This window comes from Pleuronectes platessa, chromosome 18 (genome assembly GCF_947347685.1).
Source record: "Pleuronectes platessa chromosome 18, fPlePla1.1, whole genome shotgun sequence".
Classification (NCBI taxonomy): domain Eukaryota; kingdom Metazoa; phylum Chordata; class Actinopteri; order Pleuronectiformes; family Pleuronectidae; genus Pleuronectes; species Pleuronectes platessa.
In genome coordinates, this window is record NC_070643.1 from 2,105,262 (window position 1) to 2,131,231 (window position 25,970).

The 25,970-nt window shown below is 39.6% G+C and overlaps 1 protein-coding gene across 1 annotated transcript; it reads right to left on the bottom strand.

Moving 5' to 3' along the window:
• col28a1a (collagen, type XXVIII, alpha 1a) lies at positions 1-25,069 on the bottom strand. The gene is made up of 35 exons (XM_053446452.1): positions 24,934-25,069; positions 23,484-24,049; positions 22,336-22,356; positions 22,096-22,155; positions 21,019-21,072; positions 20,877-20,921; positions 19,814-19,840; positions 19,451-19,495; positions 19,320-19,364; positions 16,574-16,627; positions 16,399-16,467; positions 16,217-16,285; positions 15,633-15,701; positions 15,470-15,538; positions 15,294-15,362; positions 15,142-15,210; positions 13,810-13,878; positions 13,648-13,719; positions 10,133-10,201; positions 9,791-9,862; positions 9,077-9,145; positions 8,601-8,669; positions 6,694-6,762; positions 6,538-6,606; positions 6,109-6,177; positions 5,914-5,982; positions 5,620-5,688; positions 5,384-5,464; positions 4,557-4,592; positions 4,424-4,460; positions 2,866-3,420; positions 2,242-2,390; positions 1,120-1,369; positions 789-797; positions 1-280 (listed from the first exon to the last, which is right to left on the bottom strand). The coding sequence occupies exons 1-35, from the start codon at positions 25,067-25,069 to the stop codon at positions 108-110; spliced, it is 3,522 nt and encodes a 1,173-aa protein (XP_053302427.1). The 3' UTR covers positions 1-107.
• Positions 25,070-25,970: the final 901 nt, after the last annotated feature.

The following is a 25,970-nucleotide window of genomic DNA, read 5'->3' on the forward strand; positions in this document are numbered from 1 at the left end:
GCTCTGTTCAAAACAGTAAAGCCTGTGTCATCAGTCCATTGTGCTCCTAGGTGACGCTGCTGGAGCACATTAGCTTCGCACACACCTTTTCCTACAAACACAGTGTGTTACGTGTATATGCAGGAATCCCTGCAGTTGGCTTCGTTCTCAAAGTTGTTTGCATTCCCCTCACAGCCGCCGTACCAGAACTGGGCACAGGCGTTGGCCTCAGGGTCATAGTACCACTTGACTACGTACTGCCGACAGGAACCTGGGTCTAGAGGCTGACTGCATCCTCCAACTGAAATGAAAGGAAGGGCACATTGTATGAATGGTTTTTGCTTGGATTGCCATTGTAACCTATGCAGTTTGTTACTTATAACAATACATTGATACCGGTAAAAGTCTAATATTTAATTAAAATTACAAATGTATTTGAATTAAAATGTCATTCAAATTAATTAAAAAGCTTTCCGAAGAGTACTTTATCACAGCCAAAGTCATATTATCACAAAGAAGGTTTTATCAATATAGGCTTAGGTTATATCTAAATTAACTATATTGTTAAACTTTGCATGACATCATTTTGGCGTCTTCATTATGTCACTTCATTAAAATAATTTGATGGGGAATAACCTTCTGATCAAATTAGCTTTAAATTGTTTCTGTAATATTTTTGGAATATTTGTTTTTGGTCCATATTTTTGTTGACCTTGAGAATTTATTATATGAATAAACCCAATTACTTATCCCACTAGGTTTGTTGTAAATCCATCGATGTGTTGTTTAGTTTGTGCACACACACACACACACAGACCCTCATGTAGAAGGTCCCTCGGAGAGCACGCACACACCCACAAATGCAAAAACGCACACACGCACACACACAAACACACATTCCATGTTTGATGTAGGAAGGAGGTGGCAACATTTCCTATAACTACAACAGAATTTTTCCCATAATGGTTTGTCACTAAGCTCTATATCAATAAAGACCTTATATGTGGATTGTTGTTACAGAAATACTATAGACTTATCAGGAGTGTCAAGATGATCAAATATTGATGATCAAACAAGTATTAACGGTTATGACTGTGGAACTGCCACTGATATGTATCCGTTTGTGGTCTGTTCATTTACCTGGAACAAGGCGTGGAGGAGAAGGGCTGTTTGGAGCCTGTGTGCTCAAGGGATCATGCAGCCATTGAGTTGGTGACTGAGTACCCTCTATGGAGGTCATCCCAGTGCCTGCAGGAGAGCCAAACGTGATGTCTGGAAGCCTGTTCCAGGGCTCCACCAACAGATCGTTATCAACCAGGTTCTCATCAGACCACTCTGACTCAGGGGACTGTAGAGTTGGGGCAGTCGCTGCTTCCACGGTGCGTTCCCACTGGGAGGAAGAGGATGAGCTCAGATCAGACACAGTTAATCTTTATATTATTAAAGTAATAAGTGGCATGACATTTTGTAACAACAATGGTACCCGGTGGATGGTTTGAAGACCCCTTCTTTCATTTCTGGAGTTAACATCCAGCCTAATTTCCCTCCTTTATAATAAAAAATAAGTGCTTTTCAATTTTACCTCTGAAAAATCGCTGAAGTCAGGACTACTGGGATGTCATCAGGACAATGTTAAAATGGTGATTAGCTTCACGATGTTGACCATGTTTTTTTGTGTTAGTATGTTAGCATTTGCTTATTAGCACTGAACACAAAGTATAGCTGGGGATGTAGGTTTGCAAGTGTTTAGTAATAAAAATAAATATTTGATAAATACTAACAATAATGAATCATGCTATTACATTTCACCCTGAGTGGAAAATCTGATGAAAACAATGTGGCAGCCCTTTCAATGACTGCAGAGACATGTTACTCCAAACTAGAAATGTTAACCCCATAGTGGAGAGAAAAAGTCATTAGGTTTAATGCTTCGAGGACCATGGGTGTCTTAAGTCTCAACAGTTGTGTAACAGTTTTAGTTTTTGAATACAATAACAATAATAATAAATCAGAAGATGATGGTTACAGCAAGTTCTCAAGATACTTGTAAGTTCTCGTGAGACGAGTTCAGCGAATTGTCGCCGGTTGCAGCTGGACCGTCATCTTCAGTGGAAGTCCTGCTCGTCATAGTGAGTCCCTAGGAAGCTGAGTCTGGTAAATGTGAGTTCATGTTTCCTGAAAGTAAGTCTGTGTTTTGTAACCAGCTGAAGACTTAGGTTAACAATTTTTTTTCCAGTATCTATGTTTCCAAAGCAACATTACTTTTATGTTGTCTTCCTCTAAGAACTCTTTGAAATGGGTAGCGTCTGGTATGTCAGCGTCGATTTCCACGGCTGGAAAAATAGAGTTCGGTAGAAAGGCCAGTGTGTCATCCTGCTCACAAACCCGACTTAGAATAATGCTTTCCAGAGCTGTGTAGAAACAAACAAAGATACAACAGCAGTATAAGAATACTGTTTGAATTTGTACTTACATAAGATGCCAAAGACAAGAAAAGCACAGAAACATATAGCTTATTAGTCTCTACCTCAGTGGGTGACACATTAGCCATTAATGGTTAATTTTGAGGCACAAAAAGAGTTAAGTTTGAATCCCAGAATGCAGACTTATTTCTGGTGGAGTTGTTTATCTAACCTCCCACAACTTGTCTTATTGAGAAGTTTTAGCACTTCATACTTTCTTCAAGCACTCATATACTGTAGCTTCCGTGTCCTCCCCTAGCTGTCAGTAAATGCTTTAAATTGAGTCTGTTTGATTTTTTTTACAAAAAAAACACACAGAACTAAAATATCCTCCTGCATAGAAACATGAACCTGTCAGCCATCTCACATGGAAGAGATGATGTTAATTAAGAAGTTGTGTCTGGATACTGAAGAGTTTACTCACTGTGAAGACTCTTGAAGTCATCGATAAAGTAGACATGCTTTTCATCAGGATCAGAGGCAATAACATTTATCTCAGCCTGGAAATCTTCATACAGAGGGTCAGTCTTGTTCATGACTCCCACAACAAACATCTCAATTCCCTCATAGTGGGCCTCTATGGCTGTTTCCTCAAACTGCATGATGTCACGGGGGTCAGCCAACCCATCAGTTATAACCACAGCCACTTTCCTCACACCGGGTCGCGAAGCCCGGAATAGCTGGGTGGCTCGGTGGATGGCGCTGCCGGTAAAGGTGCCCTTGCCCAAGTAGGGCATCCTCCTGATGGCGGCCTTGATGTCTTCTTTACTGGACTGTCGCTGTAGACTAGCCACCACCATTTCCACGTGGCTGTAGAGCACCACACCTATCTGGCTAGCCTCAGTGCTCACCGACATCCGGTCAATAAGAGCATTCATAAAGTCCTTCACCAACTCAAAGTTTTCTGGTCCCACGGTCTCCGAGCTGTCGATCACAAACACCAACTCCAGAGGGCTCTCCCTGCACTTCAGACCACAGCCTAGGCAACAAACAGAACAAACACATTAAGAAGTCTAGCAATATGCATCACTCTATCTCTTCACTCTTTATAATAGTACCTATTGGACATAGATAGGGGAGAACGGGGTAAGATGAGGCACTTTCTACATTTGTTTCAAACAATAGTTACTATATACAGTATACCTCATGTTGTTTTGAAACCATCGATATTAAAACAAGTTAACTAATTATAATAGTTTCAGAACAATGACCAAAGGCGGGGGTAACATTGTCGTAGCGATGGGGTAAATTGAGCCCTCTATGGGTAAATAATGGGGATATAGTGCCACCATTAAAAAATGATATAAAAATGATACAAAAGCCATGCCATCAATTTAACAAAGACAAGAAAAACATATATTTGTTTACTGTTGTTCAGCATGTTACTTTAATTTTTTAGGGAAATATTAAACTCTGATCTTTGTGTGTTAGCTACAGAAATAATAATAATAAAATGTGTTTGTATGCATGCCTATGTATGTGTGTGTGTATGAATGCAGTGAACAATGACTGATCATTGGCTCAATTTAACCCCACACTACTGGCTTGTTTTACCACACAATCACCACTTTGACAAGACTTAAATTAGCATGTAATCATGTCAAAAACATCCATTTGAATTGAGACACAAGACTGATAACTTTAGTAACATGATGAATTCACATTCCATAACAAAAATCTTTTTGTTCTGGTTTGCTTACCACTCTCTCCATGTGTCAAAGTTGGAATGAGTAATGTCCACTACACTTTCTTAATTGTGGTCACATGATTCCTTTTTTTATGGTTACACAGGGGGTGGTCTTGTCCAATGGCTCCACTTACCCTGTTCTCCCCTACAATGCAACAAATATTGCCAATAACCCATATTTGTGTTTATATTTATTTATATCATAAGAGTAATATGTATATAGAAGCTAAGCAAAACAAAGCTTACTAATGATTAAGAAGTAAACTGCTGCAAACTTGTAAAAAGTGTGATTTACCACAGATTTCTCTTATTATTCTGATGACCTCTTCTCTCTGTGTAGTTAGAAAAAAAAGAAATGAAAAAATTGCATTACATTTTAAGATTAAAATCTAGAACTCAGTCTCATTTGTGTCAGTCGCTGTACTCACTGTCAGTCCTGGTGCCCCCTTTTCTCCAGGTGTCCCCTGTAATTAAACTCAGATTAGGAAGTATAGTGATCGAAATGTTTTCCGATCATCTCCAAGGTGATCTGATGGATGGATACTCCAAATTGATTGAGATTGACAAAATTATGTCCAGAGGGTTTATACAGATCCTGGGCCTGTGTTAGAATCCTATGACCTAGCAGCGCTGGCCTAGACATCCAACACAAATACTTGTAAAGTGTCTCAGAATTGAGAACTAACTGCATTAAAAGTGAAATCGAAATTCTATAAAAACTTTAATAAAGACTCTTACACTTACTCTTCCAGAGTGTCATTTAATGTCACTGTTTCATGATAGTCTCAGCATGAATCCAAAAAATAATATATCATGTGCATGTGTGTGGTGCAATTTCAATTATTAATAATAAAAACATTCGAAAATAAACCTTGTTTTTGTGAATGAGTCATTACTTAGTAGCTGAGTTATCCAGCTGGGCAACATTAAAAAAGAGTTTTAGAACGCATAGTCATATATTTACCAAAAGATGATGTGCATCAGGCTGTAATTGAATCATAAAATGATCATCCTACATCTATGCAATATGATTTGATCAGCTACGTGGTTCAGATTGGATCATATTGTCCTACACTAACTGTGTTACTCTGGCAGTACATGTAATGTGCAATATTACACACAATTTCATTGTTCTCTATTAAATACATCATACTTTTCTGCTCTTCCACTGTTAACTATACACCTTTACTTGTTAATTGTTTCTCTTGCTTTTGTTTCATTTTGAATATTTAGAAGATGGGACATGCTGTGTTACCAATCGTCCAGCAGCTCCGGGTTCTCCATAGTTTCCCTTGTCTCCTTTCTTTCCCCGGGGTCCAGAAATGCCTCTATCACCCTGTGTGTGTGTGTGTGTGTGTGTGTGTGTGTGTGTGTGTGTGTGTGTTTGAGAGAGAATTCTGTATTACAACAAATATTGAACACTGATAATCTAAGCCAATATGTGACAGGCCATATACCATTTTGCACATGTACTTTCTGTATTGTTTGTACCTTTTCCCCTAGGAGTCCGTCCCCTGGTGCCCCGCGGGGGCCCACTGGCCCTTGAAACCCAGGCTCTCCCTGAGAATAAACAATGACAAATTGGTCATCATCAGAATATGAATCTATACTAAAATCCTATCCATAGAGTGAATGAGAGAAAGTTAAATGTATCAGCACGGTGAACTCCGCTGTACCGAGGTGCCACACATCTAAACTCAGCATGACACAGCTGGAATAAATTTGTGATTGTCTTGACTGATACTATAGACTACTAGTACTGTCAATTGTTTTCTCTCGCCAAACCTTTGGACCCTGGATGCCCTCTCCTGGAAGCCCATGGAGGCCGGATGGACCAGGCTGCCCTGTAGAACCCTGGAAATCCAATGCATTACAGTTATTGTCAAGATGTGAGGTTAATAACATTATCATATGCAAAGGAATTGGTTTACAAAAAGAGAAACTATTCATCTTCCTCATACTGCATGTACACTCACTGACCTTCGGTCCATAAAGTCCAGTTCCCGCAGGACCTGATGGGCCTGTGACCCCAGGTAAGCCTCTGTCACCCTGACACACAAAATAAATAGAGCAAACTCAGACAATAATTTCTACTAGTTATCCATCTCTTGCAACCCAACCCATCCTTATATCAATCATCTTGCTTTTCCCAAGTCAACATCCCTTTTTCTAGCAGTTGACATGACCTACACATCTAATGATTTTTGATTTGTTGGGTGTGGAAGCTGATGTCCAAACCTATTCTGCAAATCAACTTTAGGGTTACATTAGGATATGGCCATTCCATTCAAATATTTGACAATTGTTGAATGTAGATCGGCACACAACACTTCAGTATATATGCCTCTGGGATTTATGAGGCACCCCTTTCTACACTTCATGAATTCAAGAATTTTACTTTTGCCTCACCTTAGATCCAGGTAGTCCTTTCCCATCGGCTCCTGTCTCTCCTTGCACTCCCGGTAAACCAGGCAGTCCCTGATGAGGACAAGATGTTCATTCATTATCCTTTTTATTTTAAGCATTGAAGACAAATATAATTAAATTGTAACATTTTCCTCTTACGTTTGGTCCTGGGACTCCATCTCCCTTCATCCCTGGTGGTCCAACAGGCCCAGGATTTCCTTTATTACCCTAACATGAAGATACAGTGCCTTGCATAAGTATTCAACCCCTTTGGACTTTTCTACATTTTGTCATGGTATAACCACAGATTAAAATTTATTTCATCGTGAGTTTATGTAATGGACCAACACAAAATAGTGCATCATTTGGAAGTGGGGGGAAATATTACATGGATTTCACAATTATTTACAAATAAAAATCTGAAAAGTGTTGAGTGCATATGTATTCACCCCCTTTACTGTGAAACCCCTAACAAAGATCTGATGCGACCAATTGCATTCACAAGTCACATTTGCAAGTCATATAATTAGTAAATAGTGTCCACCTGTCTGCAATTTAATCTCAGTATAAATACACCTGTTCTGTGACGGACTCAGAGTTTGTTGGAGATCATTACTGAACAAACAGCATCATGAAGACCAAGGAGCTCACCAAACAGGTCAGGGATAAAGTTGTGGAGAAATATGAAGCAGGGTTAGGTTATAAAAAAATATCCAGAGCTTTGAACATCTCTCTGAGCACCATAAAATCCATCATAAGAAAATGGAAAGAATATGGCACAACCGCAAACCTACCAAGAGGAGGCCGTCCACCCAAACTGAAGAGTCGGACAAGGAGAAAATGAATCAGAGAAGCAACCAGGAGGCCCATGGTTACTCTGGAGGAGTTGCAGAGATCCACAGCTGAGGTGGGAGAATCTGTCCACAGGACAACTATTAGTCGTCTACTCCACAAATCTGGCCTTTATGGAAGAGTGGCAAGAAGAAAGCCATTGCTGAAAGGGATCCATAAAAAATCCCGTTTGGAGTTTGTAAGAAGCCATGTGGGAGACACAGCAAACATGTGGAAGAAGGTGCTCTGGTCAGATGAGACCAAAATTGAACTTTTTGGCCTCAATGCAAAACGCTATGTGTGGCGAAAACCCAACACTGCCCATCACCCTGAGCACACCATCCCAACAGTGAAGCATGGTGGTGGTAGCATCATGCTGTGGGGATGCTTCTCTTCAGCAGGTACAGGGAAACTGGTCAGAATAGAGGGAAAGATGGATGGAGCCAAATACAGGGAAATCCTTGAAGAAAATCTGATGCAGTCTGCAAAAGACTTGAGACTGGGGCGGAGGTTCATCTTCCAGCAGGACAATGACCCTAAACATACAGCCAGAGCTACAAAGGAATGGTTTGTATTAAAGAATGTTAATGTCTTAAAATGGCCCAGTCAAAGCCCAGACCTCAATCCAATAGAGAATCTATGGCAAGACTTGAAGATTGCGGTTCACAGACGGTCTCCATCCAATCTGACTGAGCTTCATCTTTTTTGCCAAGAAGAATGGACAAACCTTTCCATCTCTAGATGTGCAAAGCTGGTAGAGACATACCCCAAAAGACTTGCAGCTGTAATTGCAGCGAAAGGGGGTTCTACCAAGTATTGACACAGGGGGGTGAATACTTATGCACCCAACAGATGTCAACTTTTTTGTTCTCATTATTGTTTGTGTCACAATAAAATTTATTTTGCACCTCCAAAGTACTATGCATGTTTTGTTGATCAAACGGGAAAAAGTTTATTTAAGTCTATTTGAATTCCAGTTAGTAACAGTACATAATGGGAAAAAGTCCAAGGGGGGTGAATACTTATGCAAGGCACTGTAGTTAGCAGTATTGTCAGACACAAGCACAACCACCTGAAGGTGTGTATAGTGCAAATTTACTTTAAGGTAACTGTCCGGAAAAAATCCATGCACGATGGTATTAAAGTGAAAATCTTTCTTTTTCATAAGATTTCATAGTGTATTGCATGATACAGCATATCGATAAAGTATAGTAGGTACATTGTTTTTGTGTTACCTTTGGGCCAATAATTCCCATTCCAGGTTCTCCCACAGGTCCAGTTGGTCCCACAGGACCTGGATCTCCCTTTTATTTAGGAGAAGAAAATAACAAAAACACCAATTATTCATGATAACGGAAACTGAGCAAAACCTAATGCTCAAAATATGAGCAATTACAAGTTATTCATTTATTAACCACATTGAAGAAAAATCTTTAAAAGTTCCTTCCACAGTTCATGACACAAGCATTTTACATAAATTGTTATGCTGTATTGATTTAAAAATGTCAACATTGTCTGAGTAACAAAATCTTGGACTCACACAAGGGTTAAAGGGTGTCTCTATAACACACATGAAAGTGAATCTGAGCAGTCCTACAGTTTACTCTGATCCCTGAGTGCATAGAAAAACTATGTGCACAGATGCATACTAAGTAAGTACACAAAATGTGTGTATGTGTATGTGTGTGTGTGTTGTAATGGGTGTTGTCACCTTTGGTCCTGGAATGCCACGACCAGCAGGTCCAGGTTGGCCTGTCATTCCTGGGCTCCCAGGTTCCCCCTGAGCAGCAGCATCAGTAAAATGTAAAAGCGTAAATCTGATGTGTGGTCTATTTTGTTCCTCTTGATTGTGAACTTCAGAAGTATTATGGGAGCATGCTTTAGTACATTGTGGATTTCCAATCTCCAAGACCCTTCTACACACGACCTGATCTAAAGCCTAGGTCTGTGTTACAGTGCCAGCTACTGTATCTGAAGCTAGTCTCAGATGATTACAGTTGATTTTCCCCAGCATTAAAACAGATAGCAAATTGGCATTAGCCATGGAGCATTACGGAGAGCAGAGTGGCCACAAGTGCAAAGCAAAATGTATTGCCATGGAATTGACAGTGTTAGTGGAAGAGACAAACAAACGGAAATATTGACATAACTCAAAGAAAAAAGTTATGAAAGAGTATCTGCTCTGTGTAAAACAAAAAGAACAACTGATGAAAGTGGAAGAGTGGAAGAGATGCCTCTGACCACCTAATCCCCTAACCCCCAATTATTTTCAGGCCTCAGTGCGCACCTCTAGTAGATCAGCTTGCATGTTTTTTTGCAGGTGAAATCAAGTTTACACAGGTTTTTACACGCACAAACCTCTAGTAGATCAGTCCCATAGAATATTAACCGAACAGTGCTTAAGAGTAACATGTATTTAACAGACCTTAGCACCGGCTGGGCCACTAGGGCCTAGGGCCCCTGAAAGTCCCCTTTGTCCACGGTCACCTCTATCTCCCTGCGGAGGAACACACACACACACTGTCACTTACTCTGAAAGGTAAATACAATTACACATAATAAATTACTCATCAGTGAAACCTTGTAACCTTTTATGTAAATATGTACCTGAACATCTAACTTTTTACTTATGTGCAAGTCTGTGAAAGCTGCATCTCAAATACAGCAACATCTGTTTATGCTGGAAATACACCAATCAGGATATCCTCTAGGATGCTGTGACGACATTCATTGGGCAGCAGCTGCAATGTGAGTGATTAAATATTACCTTTTCTCCAGAGATACCTTTCCCAGGTGCTCCTTCTGAACCTCGCAGACCCAGCAAGCCCATCTCGCCCTAGATTAGACGACAGAGCATCACAGCATTAAACAAAGACGTTTCGGGTGTGGTGTTTGTGTTTTTGTGTTTATAGTTTGTTGCTGTGTCTTCTCCTGCCTTTCCGTGTTCTCCCTGTGTGTTGTGTGTGGCAGGGGGCATGGCTGGCTGGTGACTGCAGCAGGACGAGGCACACCTGCCTCCAATCCACCTAATCATCCCTGCAATATAAGCCTGGTCGTCTCGTCACTTCGACGCCAGATTATTCCGTCTTCTACGGTAGCTAGTCGCAGTCTGAACGCTCCACTTTCGCGTCACCTGGATTTATGCTAACCGTTACTCTGCTCTTCGCTTCCAGAACGCTCGGGTGCCTCCCTGCTCGGCTCTTCGTCCTCCAACCTGCCAGGACCTTCAAGCCAGCCAGCACCCTGCCTCTCCAGCCTACTCCTGCCTAACCAGCAATAAACTTTGTTCCATTACCCATCAACTACCACTCTGTGTCTGCTTTGGGGTCCGAACCTTCCACAAACCGTAACATCGGGTCCACTGTTTGGGCATAATGCAAACAGGGAATAGAACGGAAGTGTTATGTACACTGTTACAAATCGCTGTAGTTTCTACAGTAAAATTATACAGTAACTTCTTGTTCTGTATAATTAGATTTAAGTTTATCTGTATATCGCATCATGGGCCAAATATAATTACAGTAACTGACAGCATTTTTCCACAATAACACATTGTAGAATGACAGGCAAGTTGTATTCTGACTGTATGGTGCAAGTTACAGTTAAATACTGTTGATATCGATTGTGTTGCACGAGGCGGTTTGAAAGAAGACCTTGAGATGAGAGCATGGGAGCAGAGGAGCAACAGATGTGGCATTCATCTTGTCTACCTTATTGTGGGGAGGCAGTTGGCTGTGGAACTAGCTGATTTGGGTATTCACAGTCTAACAGAGGTAGTAGAGAGCTCAAACTACATGTGTGTTAAGCAAGAAGATCTTCTTGATTATTGGCCATTAATGGTGTACAAGCTTAATGGCACATCAGTGATTATATTTCACCACTCCCTCCCAGATATATACTGACATGTCAGTACTGGGGGAGGACATCAGACAAGCTGTGTTGGTGGTATTAGCCAGCCCAACAGAGGACCAACTACAGTCCCTCCTGGACAAGGAGTGGAATCCAAATCTGACCTGCAGTTCATCAAAGAGGAGGATCTCCCTGTCAATATGAATTGAAAGGCTGTATATTGTGATCCATTATGCATGTTAATTTGCTAATTTATGTAGGCTAAAGAATGCACAACAAATTAATTTACTGAAGGTTTTGGATTTCATTGTTTGTAGTAGGGATGACCTGCAGTTTTTTCCCTCCGATCACTGATCATCTGTGAGCCAAATCGGCTGATTTGCAAAACCGTTTTTTTGTTTTGTGCTAGCAGGTATAACTTTTGCAAACAGATGTAAGTTTGAAATGACTATACTTTGAAGCTTTTGAAAATTATATTGGTATGATCTTACCCTCAACAGTTAATTTTTTTTTTTAATGTATTTTTTGTTGTAGGTGTTGATGTCGAAAGAAAACTGACACTTCCTGAGTTTCCGAAAGAATTGTCTCTGGTAGTGTATAAAGTTTTTTTTAAACTGTTGTTAAAAGCATTGCACAGGCCGAGACTATATAACAGTTAAATATGTGGATATGTCTATGTGGAAGGCAACAGAAATGATGTTAGATCATAAACTGCCTTTGTCTGCTGCTGTCTGCAGTTGTCCAAGTAAGACAAAAGTAACGAGCCCATTTAGTAATTCAGTAATTTTTCCTAACTATTTTATGGTGCCCTCAGACCTCTCCTTACTTAGGTACAATTTTGTTTGTTACTGAATGGCAGTATTACTACACAACGGAGCCACTAGGTGGCCTGTGCAGTGGTGAAGCAGCAAAATACACTAAATATGGTTCTGTTGTGAATGCAAACAATTTTACATCGGTATGTTTTGCGATATGATTGTTGTCCTTGCAAGCTGGTCAGGAAATCTCCAACCAGAGGACCAGTTGCCTGCGGTTATGTTGCTGCAACTGTATCACTGCTATAGTGTCAGAGCAATTTTTTCATGAAGTTTCTTTTCGTGTTATTTTTGTGATTTCAGATGTTTCGATGGAATGAATCTAAGTAAAGGCAACAAGACGGCAAAGCTGGTCAGCCAAAGAAGTGGGGAGGTGTGTGAAAACAAGAACAACTCTGTCAGTCCTCACGTCTCTTCTCTCCTCAAGAGATAATGGACTTTGACTTTGAGTGCAAGTCAAACATAAAGCATGAGGACTGTTCTCCTCCTCAATATGTGACTTGACATTGTTCTTCTCTTAACATTCTATTAGTATTTACATCTTTTGCTGATATATTTAGATGTCCAATTAAACTGGAAAAAGGTCTTCTTTTTTAGCTTGTTAGCTAAAAGTTAAATTATACCAAAAATTATGTGACCTTCTTCATAATACATTTCTACCTCAGGTCCTGGTTTCAGATTGGGCCTTTAAGCCGAATATGTTGTCAGTCTGAATAATGTTTGACTATATTGAAACTCTGGTCAATGTGAATTCCACTGGGTGACCAGTGTCCAAAGATATATGATTTAAGTTTAAGAGCTTTTCTGAAAAAAAGAACACCATGTACTTAAAACGTTATGAAACTGTCTTGAGTGTCAATAAAAGTTTGATTTTGTTGCAGCTCTGGCTTCATTTTTATTTTTATATACTTTTATTTTGCAGTATTAACAGCTATTTATTGGCAACTTTAGTTCCAAGGTGACTTCTGTAATTTGAATAGAAAACAAAGTATGCTGTAAACTAGATTACAATTAATTTCGGTTTCTGTAAAAAAAATAATTAGAAATTGTTGTAATTTATATGCAAAAAAAAAACTGTAAAGTTATCCTGTAATATACTGTAATTATTTTTAAAGTGATTCACAGTAATTTTACAGTAGTTTATTGGCAACTTTTTTGCCAGGTATTTACTGTTAATTCTACAGTCAATTCTTTACAGTGTAGCAGAATAACTGATCATATCTAATACATTACTCTGCACTGCACTGACATACTCTTTCAATCACACACACTCAACATGGGAAACGTGTTGCACCTTCTTATAATTTTTCCATTATTATTAGAATAATATTATTATTAGAATTTCTGAACACACACACGTTATTTTGCCTTCAGTTTAAGTTTTTATGTATTTAGCATTTTAGTTCTGCCTCTTAGACGACAGAAAACAACAATTCATACAATTTAGTTGAGTGAAAACATCACTAGGATTATTTTGTATTAAATACCTGCAAATAGATCATTTTCACCGAAACCTTACACACTGGTTCTTTACTGTAACTGTCTTCAGTGTCTGAACTGCAAATTGAACCTTGTAATTTTGCAAAATGTGATCTTTGACATCAAGTCACTTTCTCACCTTAGGCCCAGCAGCTCCATCCTCACCAGGAATACCAGGTATCCCGGCAGTCCCATTAGGTCCTTGCTCCCCCTGGAAAACCACACATACATAAACTCAAAACATTTAGTGTGTTCCATTTAATCTCACTTTGAACATTCAAGATGAGTTTGCTCATCTAACCTTTGGTCCAGATTCACCATCACCCCTCTTTCCCTGAGGTCCAGGTTCTCCCGGGAAACCCTGGTCACCCTGGAAAACAAATCACTGACTGAACTTCATCACACATAAGATGCAAAGGGTTGCTTTTCGGTAAAGAAAGTGGCAAGTTAATCGTAAAATTTAAAGGGAAAATTACCTATTGTATATAGAAAGAAAAAATGATGGCAAATTGGAAAACTATTACCAAATTATCTTTGGTACACATCCAACATCATTTCCAGACACACTGTTTTTTTAACCTGAGCCTACTGTATCGTAGCTTAGATAGTTGAGTACAGTGATGCAGTAGAGTAGTATTAGTGAAGGTCCTGTTGACTGAGGATGGAGTTGCTCTTGAGCTGAAATCTTCTCGACATTACTGCATATTAAGGTTCTCTTATGAGAATGTTCCAAATTTTGACTTACAACATAACAAGGAGAGATCCTGGGACCCCCCCCCCCCCCCTACATTTACTATTTTTACTTTATATATAAATATGATAATAATATAAATATCAACTTTTGAATCCTATGAGTATCTTTATTATTACTTATTTTACTTTTAGAATACAAAGGAACTGAGTATTTCTTAGACCAATGGAATAAATGCTTCAATTTAGTACTGAATCAGTGAACCCACTCTGTTACACAGAATAATCCATGCCAACATTAGCTGGCCTTAGACACCATTATATATGGCGACGCCTGCGAGCTAGTTCTGGCAGACAACTCGAGCTGCGCTGCGCCAATCATATTACATACATCATGTGACATACATCATGTGACATACCTCAATCTCCACAACCATCTATAATACACACCCACCTTATCAGGTGGTCTATTTAACCAGAGAGACATTTCCCATCAACCCCTCTTGCTCGCACTGCTGCTGCAGTATTGCTACCTGTTGCTTCAAACCCTCCACCACCCCAGCATCCACCTGTAGGCTCCAACGGGGGGTTACAAGTATTTGCTCATCACTCCCATCATTCCTGTGTAATCATATGGGGGAGTGATTAAGTTGGAGCCTAGACGCCAAACACTAAATCTGTTGTAATAAATATATTGCATGATCGAACGTGAGTTGTCTGACTGAAATATTGTTCATATCAGATGATGTGAGGTTGTGGCAAGAAAAGTGGATTAATCTTTGTCTTTATTTATTCTGCATTCAACTTTTCATTTGTGAGTAGACAACTTTTACTTTACTTTTGACTTTAGCATACTGCATTATGCTGTGTATGTACTGTTTATTTCACATGCAAGTCTATTATGGATTAAAAGCTTGTTTAGCACTGCTTCTCATTGACTAACCTTTGGTCCAACTATACCAATTCCAGGAGGTCCCCTGGGCCCAGACGGCCCTGTGAGCCCTTGGTCCCCCTAAAGCCACAGAAAAAAATCTGAGTTGAATAAAAGCAGGACAAATAATAACTACAGATTCCTGTCATTTTCATTGGCCTTGCCTTGTCCCCTTGTATGCCTGCCCCTGGATACCCCACCAAACCAGAAGGTCCAGGCGCTCCTGGGTTGCCCTGAGGGTTAGGCAAATGATAAGTTAGACAAGTCATCCTTTACAGCTACACAGGATTGCAGTATACATTTGTTTGTGATCCCAACCTCATTAAACTCTGAACCATACCTTATCACCTTTGTACCCAAATCCTGGAGGTCCACGACTGCCCTTAGGACCCTCATACCCCCTGTCACCCTGTAAACACAGATGAGGAGCTGACGAGTCAACAACAGGTCTCCAGAGAATTTTACAGTTTATAAGTGTATTTTATGCATGTCTGAGAACTTACATTGGAGCCTGGGAGACCCTCACCAGGAAATCCTGGAGATCCTTGCATCCCCAGTGGCCCTGCTGGACCCTATAATCACATCAGCACATAGTTAATATTAAAGACTGAATTAAAAGATATTATATTAGCTCTCAGTCTACTGAGTGCATAGTGAAATAGCATTGTTAAAAATCCAAGGTGAATCGTTGTGATATGTTAGAGCAACAGTGTAGTTTACTGCAAACACTATTCCATTTTTCTGTTCCGCATAAAATCTGAGAAAAAATGTAATCTTAAACGTTGTGGTTTTAAGCTACATAGTGTAGTTTTCATATTTTCACATGAGGATTCTTCAATATATACACTGGGCTTATAAAAGAGTGATAAGTAAGTTTTCATTGTCTGCATTGATTCCAACACACTGGTTTGAAACAAAACAACAAATATGTTGGCAAAGCAGATTTTATGGGTCAGTTCAGATTTATCTAACAGATACTTGCAGCAGATGTGGTAGCTGATAAAATGATGAGTAGCAATAAGTAATAGTAGGTTTTCCATGGATAATGTTTCTCTGCAATATGAACAGACCCTGTAGTTTCACTCACTGTCATCCCTGGTTCACCTACACCCATTGGTCCAGGTTGACCTGGTCTTCCCTGGTTCCCCTTGTCACCCTGAAAAATAAAGTTTACAGATTAGAGTTAAAGTGAGGATTATACTGGACTTCCTGTGCATAAGTACGAAGAAAATTGTCCTTATTTAACACAATACCTAACATAAAATGTACCTTGGGACCAGGGAACCCAATGCCATTATCTCCTGGATGTCCAGGTGCACCCCTTGTTCCTCGTTCACCCTTTAAAGGAATGGGGAAACAAACTTGAGGAACATGCCCATAGCTTCAACCTTTGAATTCACTGAACCACTTCATGCATTCTAAACATGGTTGCCAGCCTTCTTACTTTAGAGCCAAACGGCCCCTCTGGACCCTGGTCTCCATGTCCCCCCATGGCTCCCTGGCAGATGCAAGAGACAAAATAAATAATAAATGGTTTTGATTCAATAAATACCATAACAGTCTTTTTGACCCTCTATGTCAAGTGCCTAGAAACAATTCATATTATGATCTGGCGCTATTGAAATAAAATAGAATTGAACATAAAATATTCAAAGATTTTAAAATGTGTATAAGTACATGATAATGCTGGAACAAAGATTAAGACATTAAAAATAATTGGCAGACATTATCTTGATTTCAGAGTAAAGAGAAAAGATGATATTGTTGCTTTTCCCTTTCCTTCAGGGAAGGTCAGTTCCTCATTCTTGTTGCTCTCTGGGAAGTGACCGTTTTCTCTATCACACTATGACCAACTAGCTGTTACTCGAAGGATCCTTCAGTGGCTTCCCACAGACTAACAACAGAAAAGGAATGAACCCCGGTGCCTGAGGTGGGCTCTAAGAGTTTCTACTACCATGGTCGTACTCTGAGGATTTACTGGTTGTGGTTAGGCCGAGGCCTTCGTGGGAGGTGCCTTATTGTTTGTTAAATGTGCATACTTGGGGATGGAAGCCTGAGCTTATTTAATGCAAATGACATTTATTCTGAAATATTGAAGTGAATCAGAGAATGCTGAAGTGTTATAATCGTGCTGCTCTTCCCTAACACTACACTCACAATGGACCGACAAAAGCAGAACTACAGATTGTATCTTCCCTACTCCAAACATGGTTTTTCCTTGATAAAACCTGGTGCCTACATTACCAATGATACAACTTAAACACCATAAGTTTGGTCAGAGATTCATATGCATTATACAGGTGGCAGCTTCATGCAGTTCCATCTGGAGACACTAGCAAAAGGTTTAAAAACCATAGACACAATATTTACATTCATTTGAACCTAGAAAGTGTTGAAAGTGGGGCTGAGCATTTTTTTATTTCAATGTTAAATTATTCACGAGATATTTCTTTGACATGTAGGTCACTGTGGTGAACACTGCCCTCTGCTGGAGTCTCAGAGGAGCATATATGAACATCCAATTCACATGAAGATTTCACTTAAAAATTATAGTTTCAGATTAAAAAAATCCATTAAAATGCAACATTGTACTAACATTGTTAGTCTCTTGTACTGTACAAGAGAATAAACTGGGCTCCTAGAAAGATATTCTAAATCTGTATAGAATAAAGAAAATATGAATTAATGAATTAAAACATACAAAAACACCTACTGGTCCTTTAAACAGAGATAATCTGAATTATAATTGACTTCTTCAAATAGTTTAAAGATGTAGTGGATAGTGATACTTCGATGGTGAATGAATACATCTTTGACAGTGTTGGTACATTTCATGGGAACTGGAGAGCAATCTAATGGATGAAAAAACTGATGGGACAGTGACGATGGCTGCTGCTGTTCTACCGATGCTTCAGGGGGCAACAAGCATTTAAGGAGAGAGGGAATGGATAGGATGTGCCCAAATCCTAATCCACTGGAACAACGTCTGCTCAAAGACCACAACCATTGCATTCCCCGCTATAGAAAGGCAACATTAGGAAGGGGATAAAACCTAATCCGCAGCTCACATTCCACAAGTGCAGAGCAGGAGATGGATTCGGAGAGTGTGGTTTTCACAGCAGTACTGATTGTTTCAGTGTGGATATGAAGGCGGGCACAGAGGAATCTTATAATTCGACCACACAGCCATTTAGATATGAACCTTCATACACTTAATTATCTTAATTTTGTCTTTAGAACATGGTTGCTACATAGGTGTGCTGCACCATGGTAATATCTGGCTTTACACCAACACTGAAAGTTGCTGCCAACGGCCACACACACCTACTCCAAAAAAAAGAAAAAACTAAAAGTCTAACTATGTCAGCCTACTGCTTTCAATGCATATATTAACTACACACTCTTTATGATAATTTCTCAAAGTATGTTAAATGTGTTTGTTCACTGATTAGAAGACTGTCAATATCATGTCTGAGTGTTCAGTACAGAGCTAGAGTCAGGATGATGGAATCCTAGCGTCGCATAAAGAGACTGGAGGCAGGGTGGCACAGCTTTATAAAAGCTAAGAACACTTCCATTGCTTACTAATTAAAACAGACATCTTCAGAAATGCAACTTCACTTGTTGATGGTTTTAATGGATGTTACTTGCTGAAATTTTTTTGGATGAACACAGTTTATCCCTCACAATATGTAAATGTTAGTTCAGCTAAGACTGTTGTCTTTTCCACTCAAAGGGCTTTACAGTACAGTTTTGTCATTCACTTATTCACACACACATTCATACAGTGCATCTATGTGCAGCACCTTCTCACGCCAGTACTGACAGTACAGCCGTCAGGGGCAATTTGGGGTTCAGTATATTGCACAAGGACACTTCAGCACGAGGAATGGAATGGATGAGCCAGGGGTTGAACCATCAACCTTCTGGGTAGTGGAAAACCTGCTCCACCTCTTGAGCCACAGTCACCCGCGATAAAGAATTATATGAATCTAAGTCATATACTCTGTGGACTGCATGTTAATGAGATCATCAGAATTGAAGTAATGTAATTCACAGTGTAATCTTTTCAGATATCTGCTTGACTAGTTGTGTGGAACTACCATTAACCATCGCTCTGTGTAAAATATAACATCAAAATGAGGCACAGCCATTCAATATGCACTAAATGTGCAGAACATGAAAAGTACCTGTTCTCCTCTGGGGCCTTTAGGGCCAGGAGGTCCTTTAGCACCCTGAGAAAAAATATATCATCACTACATTTAGTCTCAGAACAGTCACCCAGACAATTCATTAAAAATTGATAAATAAAGGAACTTACTTGATCTCCCTTTGTACCCGGGGCACCACATTCCCCCAGTTCTCCCTGACAAATATGACCAGTAAGGTTACAGGTAAGTGAAGCTTAAAGCAACGTCTTAGCAATATGGAGACTGAACCCAACCAAGCTGCAGCTCACTCTGTACGCTGAACTAAAACTACTAACTGCCACTGTGCATGTTCATGTCATTCCATATTTCCAAATCATACATAAAATCACAAAACAATTAGGAGAAAAAGAAGTGATAAGAAATCACTTGGTTATGTTAAAGAATTGTAAAAAATATTTGTTGTGATGAGATTATGAGAGAGAGAGATTATGTTATGTTGCAATCATCATTAAAACTGTAACATCAATCCATACCTTTTCCCCTTTGCTGCCAGGTTTACCCTGTTGAAATGGAAAGATTCAATTAAATTTTCCAAAAATGTACATAAGACAGTTGAAACCGTTTTTAATGCAGACCCTGGAATAAACCCACTCAGTTCATGGTCATTTTTCGAGGCTGCACTTGGTGGTGCTGTTGAATTGCACTGAGTTATATAAACAACCATATTAATGTCATTTATGCCCACATATTCATATACATTCATATTATTAAGGAACGGCTGCATAACAGAAACAAACCTCTTAGTTGGATCTGAAAAAAGCCTTCATGGTCGTGGATGTAAGTTTATACGGTTTTATGGCTCACCTAGTATTCAATGATCATTAAAATGAAAGTTGCACCCCTGTAATTACCTCTACCCACTCCTGACCTGCTCAACAACACACAACAACACACGATGCTTGATTTCTGTTTTGTTAATGTACTTCAAACTATGGCAAGTGGTAACATAGGAGTAATTCAGGCAGCCACGATGGAACCATAAACACACAAGATATACCTTGGTCTTGTTAAGCTTGTAAAATACTTATAATTAGCTACACCATTCATTAATATGGAAATATTGCAAATATGAACTTAAGAATGCTTTTATGGCAATCTAGAGTGCAAGTTCTCTCTAAACAGAAAAACAAAGAGAAAACATTTCGCTGCAAAAAATAATGGTTAGTCATTTGATGAGATGGGTTAACTGTGTGAGTCTACAAAACATTTTAGGAGTCACGTAAGTAAACTTTGTAGCAGCTGAATGCGATTGAATTGAACTGGTGACCCAGACTTCAGACGTCATAAAACAACAGAAAAATCCTGCCTCAATACTGCTACTGTGGTGTCATCCAAGTGTCTGCATGCCCCAACATTCATATTCAACTCAAAACGAGGTAATTTACAATTTTCATTTTTAGTCGAACTATCCCTTTAAAAACTTCACTATAATCAGTTTGGAGCTCTCACTATACTTCTCAAAAGCAAATGTAGCTAAAGTAATATGACAGCTTGAAAACCTTGTAGCCCCAGCAGAAAAAAACATTTGATGCTCACCTCAAGGCCTCCAATTCCTGGACGTCCATTAATACCAGCTTCCCCCTGCAGTGACCGAGCCCAGACAAAACAGTACGTCAAACAACACTTCATGGATTCTTTCTATTAACAGCACTGGATTATGGAGACAATAGACACTTACACGAGATCCCTTTGAGCCAGGCACTCCATTTGAACCCTTCTCCCCTGGTTTCCCCTAGATGAAAGTACATGGAAAGATTGTGCAGAATGAGAATATTTGGGCCCCTATTCAGTTTGGCCTCTGTGTGTGTATAGGCAAAGGTGAGGTAGGGGGTTCTCAGTGCGACCTGTCTGTAACCCCAGTCCAACATAAACCACCACCTCGGGTTCTCAGATCATCGCAGCCTGTGTGTTTGCTCAAGCTTAATCTTCCATCCTTGACCTTTGCTTTTTTTCCAAGGGCCTCTCTTCAGTAGCGCTAACAGTGAAAACAGCCTGTAGCTGCCTCTCTGTCCACCTGCTACACTTGCATTGTGGGAAACAATTCCTGCTCTTCCACATATTTTCCCTTTAGTGCTTTGCATGCGGGCCAGACACACCTGCTGGCAGTGGCTGCCGGCCCGGGTCCTGAGGTCAGGAGAATGCCTGTCTGTGCAGGGACAACAGGCCACCATGTAAGGCTTACAGGGCTTTATCTGTGGCTGAGGAAGTGATCAGGTACAGAGAGTTTCACTTTTTTACATAATGTGCATTATTATCATGGCCAATTCGAAGGCTGCACGTTATTGGTCCAAATCAACACTTTAGTACACACTTTAATGAGAAAGGCCTGTAGCAGACCTGGTATTTAAATCTATGAATTGGATCTGAATATTATAATCTAATGGGAATGATATTCATGAACCACCACAAGGACAAACATTAAACTTTTTTCAGTAGTTTTACTGTCCATACATCAACCATATGATCTGTAACTCCTTCCTATCACCACATTCAGACTGCATGATGCCATCCTCTAGGGGGAAGTAGAGGGCCGGAAGACATCAGTCTTGTTATCAAAGAAGATGATTAGCAAACACTATCAGGTTTATGCACCATTCACTGTAAAGTGATGTTATTCCATGCATATCATTCCATAAAAATATGAGAAATACAATACAAGACATGCAATACTACATGTATATTACATGACTAGTGAGCAGCTTGTATATGTATATAAACAATATAGAATTATACATGTCAACACTATATGACTCACTGGAGATCCAGGGTGACCCCTTTCCCCCCTTTCACAGAGGCAGGTCTTTGGATGTGGGCACTGAAATAAAAAAATAACAAAAAAACTGAAGCAAAGTCAACAGTTTGAATTATTCCACATAAAGATAAAACAAACTAAACTAAACAAACATGATGAATTAGCACTTACATCAAGACCCTAGAATCAAGTAAATAAATAATCACAGGGAGGATATTTTTTAATGAAAGTCATATTACTTACCCCATTTTTCACAACCGTATTCTAAAAGAAACAAAGACAAACTAAATTAATTAATGGTTACAACTTTTAAGTTCGGACTCTGAGATGGATGCAAAGCACAAACTATTGTAGAAGTGAACTTTAATATTTAGCTATTTATTTTGGAGTTTACTCAAATACAGTTTAGTATTAGGGTCTTTCACAGCATTTTGTCTTTGCAGAAAATCACAGGTTTTTCAAATAACATTAACAGTGGCTCTATTGCTTTAAGATGTCCCAGTAAGACATGGAAGTGTAACAGTGAGCCAGCGTTAATAACACCAGGACCCTATATGATGAGCAAGAAACTTTATGATATTGAATAGAGGGAGATAAAAACAAAACCGACCATTATACATAAATGCCTGATGTTTATGGACAAAGCCAAGATTCTCTCCAATAACCCCAGAAACATCACAGTGTGTCATTTTTACATCTCTTCTTCAGACCCAGCCACATTCTGCACACATTATTGTGCTTTAGATTCATTTGAAAGGAATACAACTGCTGTTTAGGTTGATAAATCTACACTGAACACACACTTAGATTGACAAAGAAAAAACATGTTTTTTAAACAGAATTGATTGGACATATTTCAGGAAGACTGTATAATTTAGATTATAGGACAAGATGTTGTATATCCCTTGTACGTTTAGAGATCTCTGGCACAATTTAGGTTACCAAATACCATTAGATGTTAGCTGGTGTTAGCGGCCACCATCGGCTGTGAAGGACACAACTTCAGTTGTGAACCTTAGCGTCATCAAGTGTTTTGGCCTCGTAATCAAGGATACAATCCGGACTTGAGGTACACTGAGGCTAAAGGTAAATCTGACTGGCTACTACTACTACTTGTATGGCTTTACTTTATATATCAAAAACTCTCTCTCTCTCTTTTTCTCTCTCTTTATATATATATATATATATATATATAACTCGTGTTGAGGGTTAACGACAGAGAATGGCGCACCTTTTTAAGCATGTAACAAATTGTGATTTGTGAATATGGGCTATAAAAATACAATTTGGTTGATTGATATTATTCAGATTTTGTGAAAGTGTCCTTTTCACACAGGATTTGTTTGTTCACATTAATGTCAGTGTAACACATAAGGAGACACACGACTAACCAGTTCCCTGAAGAGTCTGTCATCCAGCTGGTTGTCGGTGAGGCTGAGAACATGTTGCTGTGGGGGAGCACTGGCAATGGAGCGGAGCTTTGTAACCATGGGCCCATCATTGGTCAGGCCCGACATCCTGATGACGAACACCCTGATGCTGTGCTGTTTGGCCTCAGCAGCAGCTGCCACTGCGCTGGGGCTGCGAGGATGGTCCGTGCCATCCGTCATCAACAGCGCCACCCTCAGGCTGCTGGGTGAGGTCTCGCGACTGAAAACCTTGGTGGCGTTGGTGATGCCATAGGCAGAGTAGGTGCCATGGCCGATGAAGGTCATGGCGGCCACCCGACTCTGGAACACATCCACATCCTGCCAGTCTCTGAAGTTGTGCTCCACTGAAACAGTGCTGCTGTACTGCAGAGCAGCCAGCCGTAGCCGCAGCCGCCAGCCGTCAGAGTGGAGCTGCACAAGCTTGGTGCTGAAACGCAGGATGAACTCCTTCTGACGCTCAAACAGCAGAGCTTTGGCTTTCTCTGAACTGTCCACAATGAACATAATCTCCACTGGGCAGATCAGGCCTAGACAGCAAGTAAAACACAGCAGAAAATGTTAGGCTACATTGTTCCAGAATCCAGATGGCCAGCTATTAAAGTTGGTATGAATTATAAAGGCAAATATACCTTTGGGTTCATTTTGAATTGGAATATTAAGGTTCTGTTGGTATCAGCACATATTGTATGAAAGAGTCACTAAGTAACCTGCATTTGACATGTCACTTATGTTCTAGTGTTATTCAAGTCTATAGTTTTATTTTGATACAGTTAAAGTATATTTTGTATTTGCTAGTATTTAATTATATTCTACATAAGGTGGTAACTTACTTATGTTATTGTTTAAGACAGTTGAAGTTGCAGTTTAGTGCACATGCGTAGTTATATATTATTGACCGCATTGATATCGTTAACTGTGAGAAGTCTGCGGAGCAGTGGTGCGACACAAGTTTTTGTCCGTGACACACATGGAACATGTAACCTAATATATATATATATATATTATGTTATAGTGGCATAAACTTGGACTATGGGCAGAAAAGGTCTCTGGTTCGTCTCTGGTTCGACTCCACGGAGAAACAACAAAAAGACGAACCTGGATTGATCTGTCCAAAAATCCAAGAGGATTCTCCCTACCCTGTCTAGTGCCCCTGAGCAAGGCACCTTACTCCCCCCAACATCTGCTCCCCGTGCACCGTACATGGTCGCTCACTGCTCTGTGTGTCCTTCACCAGATGGGTTAAAAGCAGAGGTTAAATTTCCCTACCTGCATGAGCGTGCCTGTGCATGTCTGTGCATGTGTTTGGGACAAATAAATGTATCTTAATCTTAATCTTAAACTATTCAATCAATTCAGTTCTATTCATGAACACTACATCTTTGAATTTAGAACAATGATGTATTTCACTTACTTTTGGCCTCGTGAGTGACGATCTGGTTGCCCTCTCTCTGTCCTTTCCTCCTTTTACTTTGACATAGGGTTGAGGGTGAGAGGGTCAAAATGACAATGAAAAGCTTCAGCCCTAACTGTAACCACGGCATCGTCATTCTTCAGTCCAGCGGCTCAGACTGTCAGGAGGAGGATAACAGGGAAATCAGTAGTAAATTATGCATCTGTGAGACTTAATAATGAACAACCTCAGTCTTTTCTCATCTGCCACACAGCAGCACTTGATTTCACATCGACACAAGAGGGTGACGACTACAGCAAAAGCTCAGAGAAGCAGCATTTATATTTTGATAGCATCTTCAGACACACCATACTGAAAAGTCTGTGGTTCACACATCTCTGTTATAGCTGAGGTCTCACTTTTCACAATCACAGCTGCTCTTCGACTTTATCACTATCATCTGTACCGCTACGATTACATCGTCTGTCACCAGCAACTATTGCAGTCATTACTAGTACAGTCTGCTAGTGCTGGTTATTTAATGGTCTCTGATATACCTATAGATGTAAATAAAAAGCATACTTTAGTTCCATGAATGTGACTACCCGTGTTGTAGCTTAAATTATTTCCCAATGCTGCATCATATGATACTATTACTGCTGGAAAGTACAATGGCAGCTATCATTCATTATGACTGCATGGACAATATGATGAAATTACCTATAACTTACACCTCTATCTTTGCTTTTTAGAATTTGAATCTTTAGGATACTTTTGCCTGTGTTCAATACTTTACTTTATTTAAAAAAAACTTCTGTCTAGTTATTTTATTTATTAAAAACTTTTCAATATATTTTCAATATATTTTCCAGAAAAAAAAATCTAACTGTTACTACTGGAATTACTATTGCTACTAGAAATAATGATATAATAATTTCTGAAGAAAATACCTTGACTCAAGATCAATTCATGAGAATTACTTTTCTTTAACTGATCTCTGGAAAGTGGACCCAATATAGAAAACCCAGTGGGCTTATTTTGAAGCCTCTACCTAAATA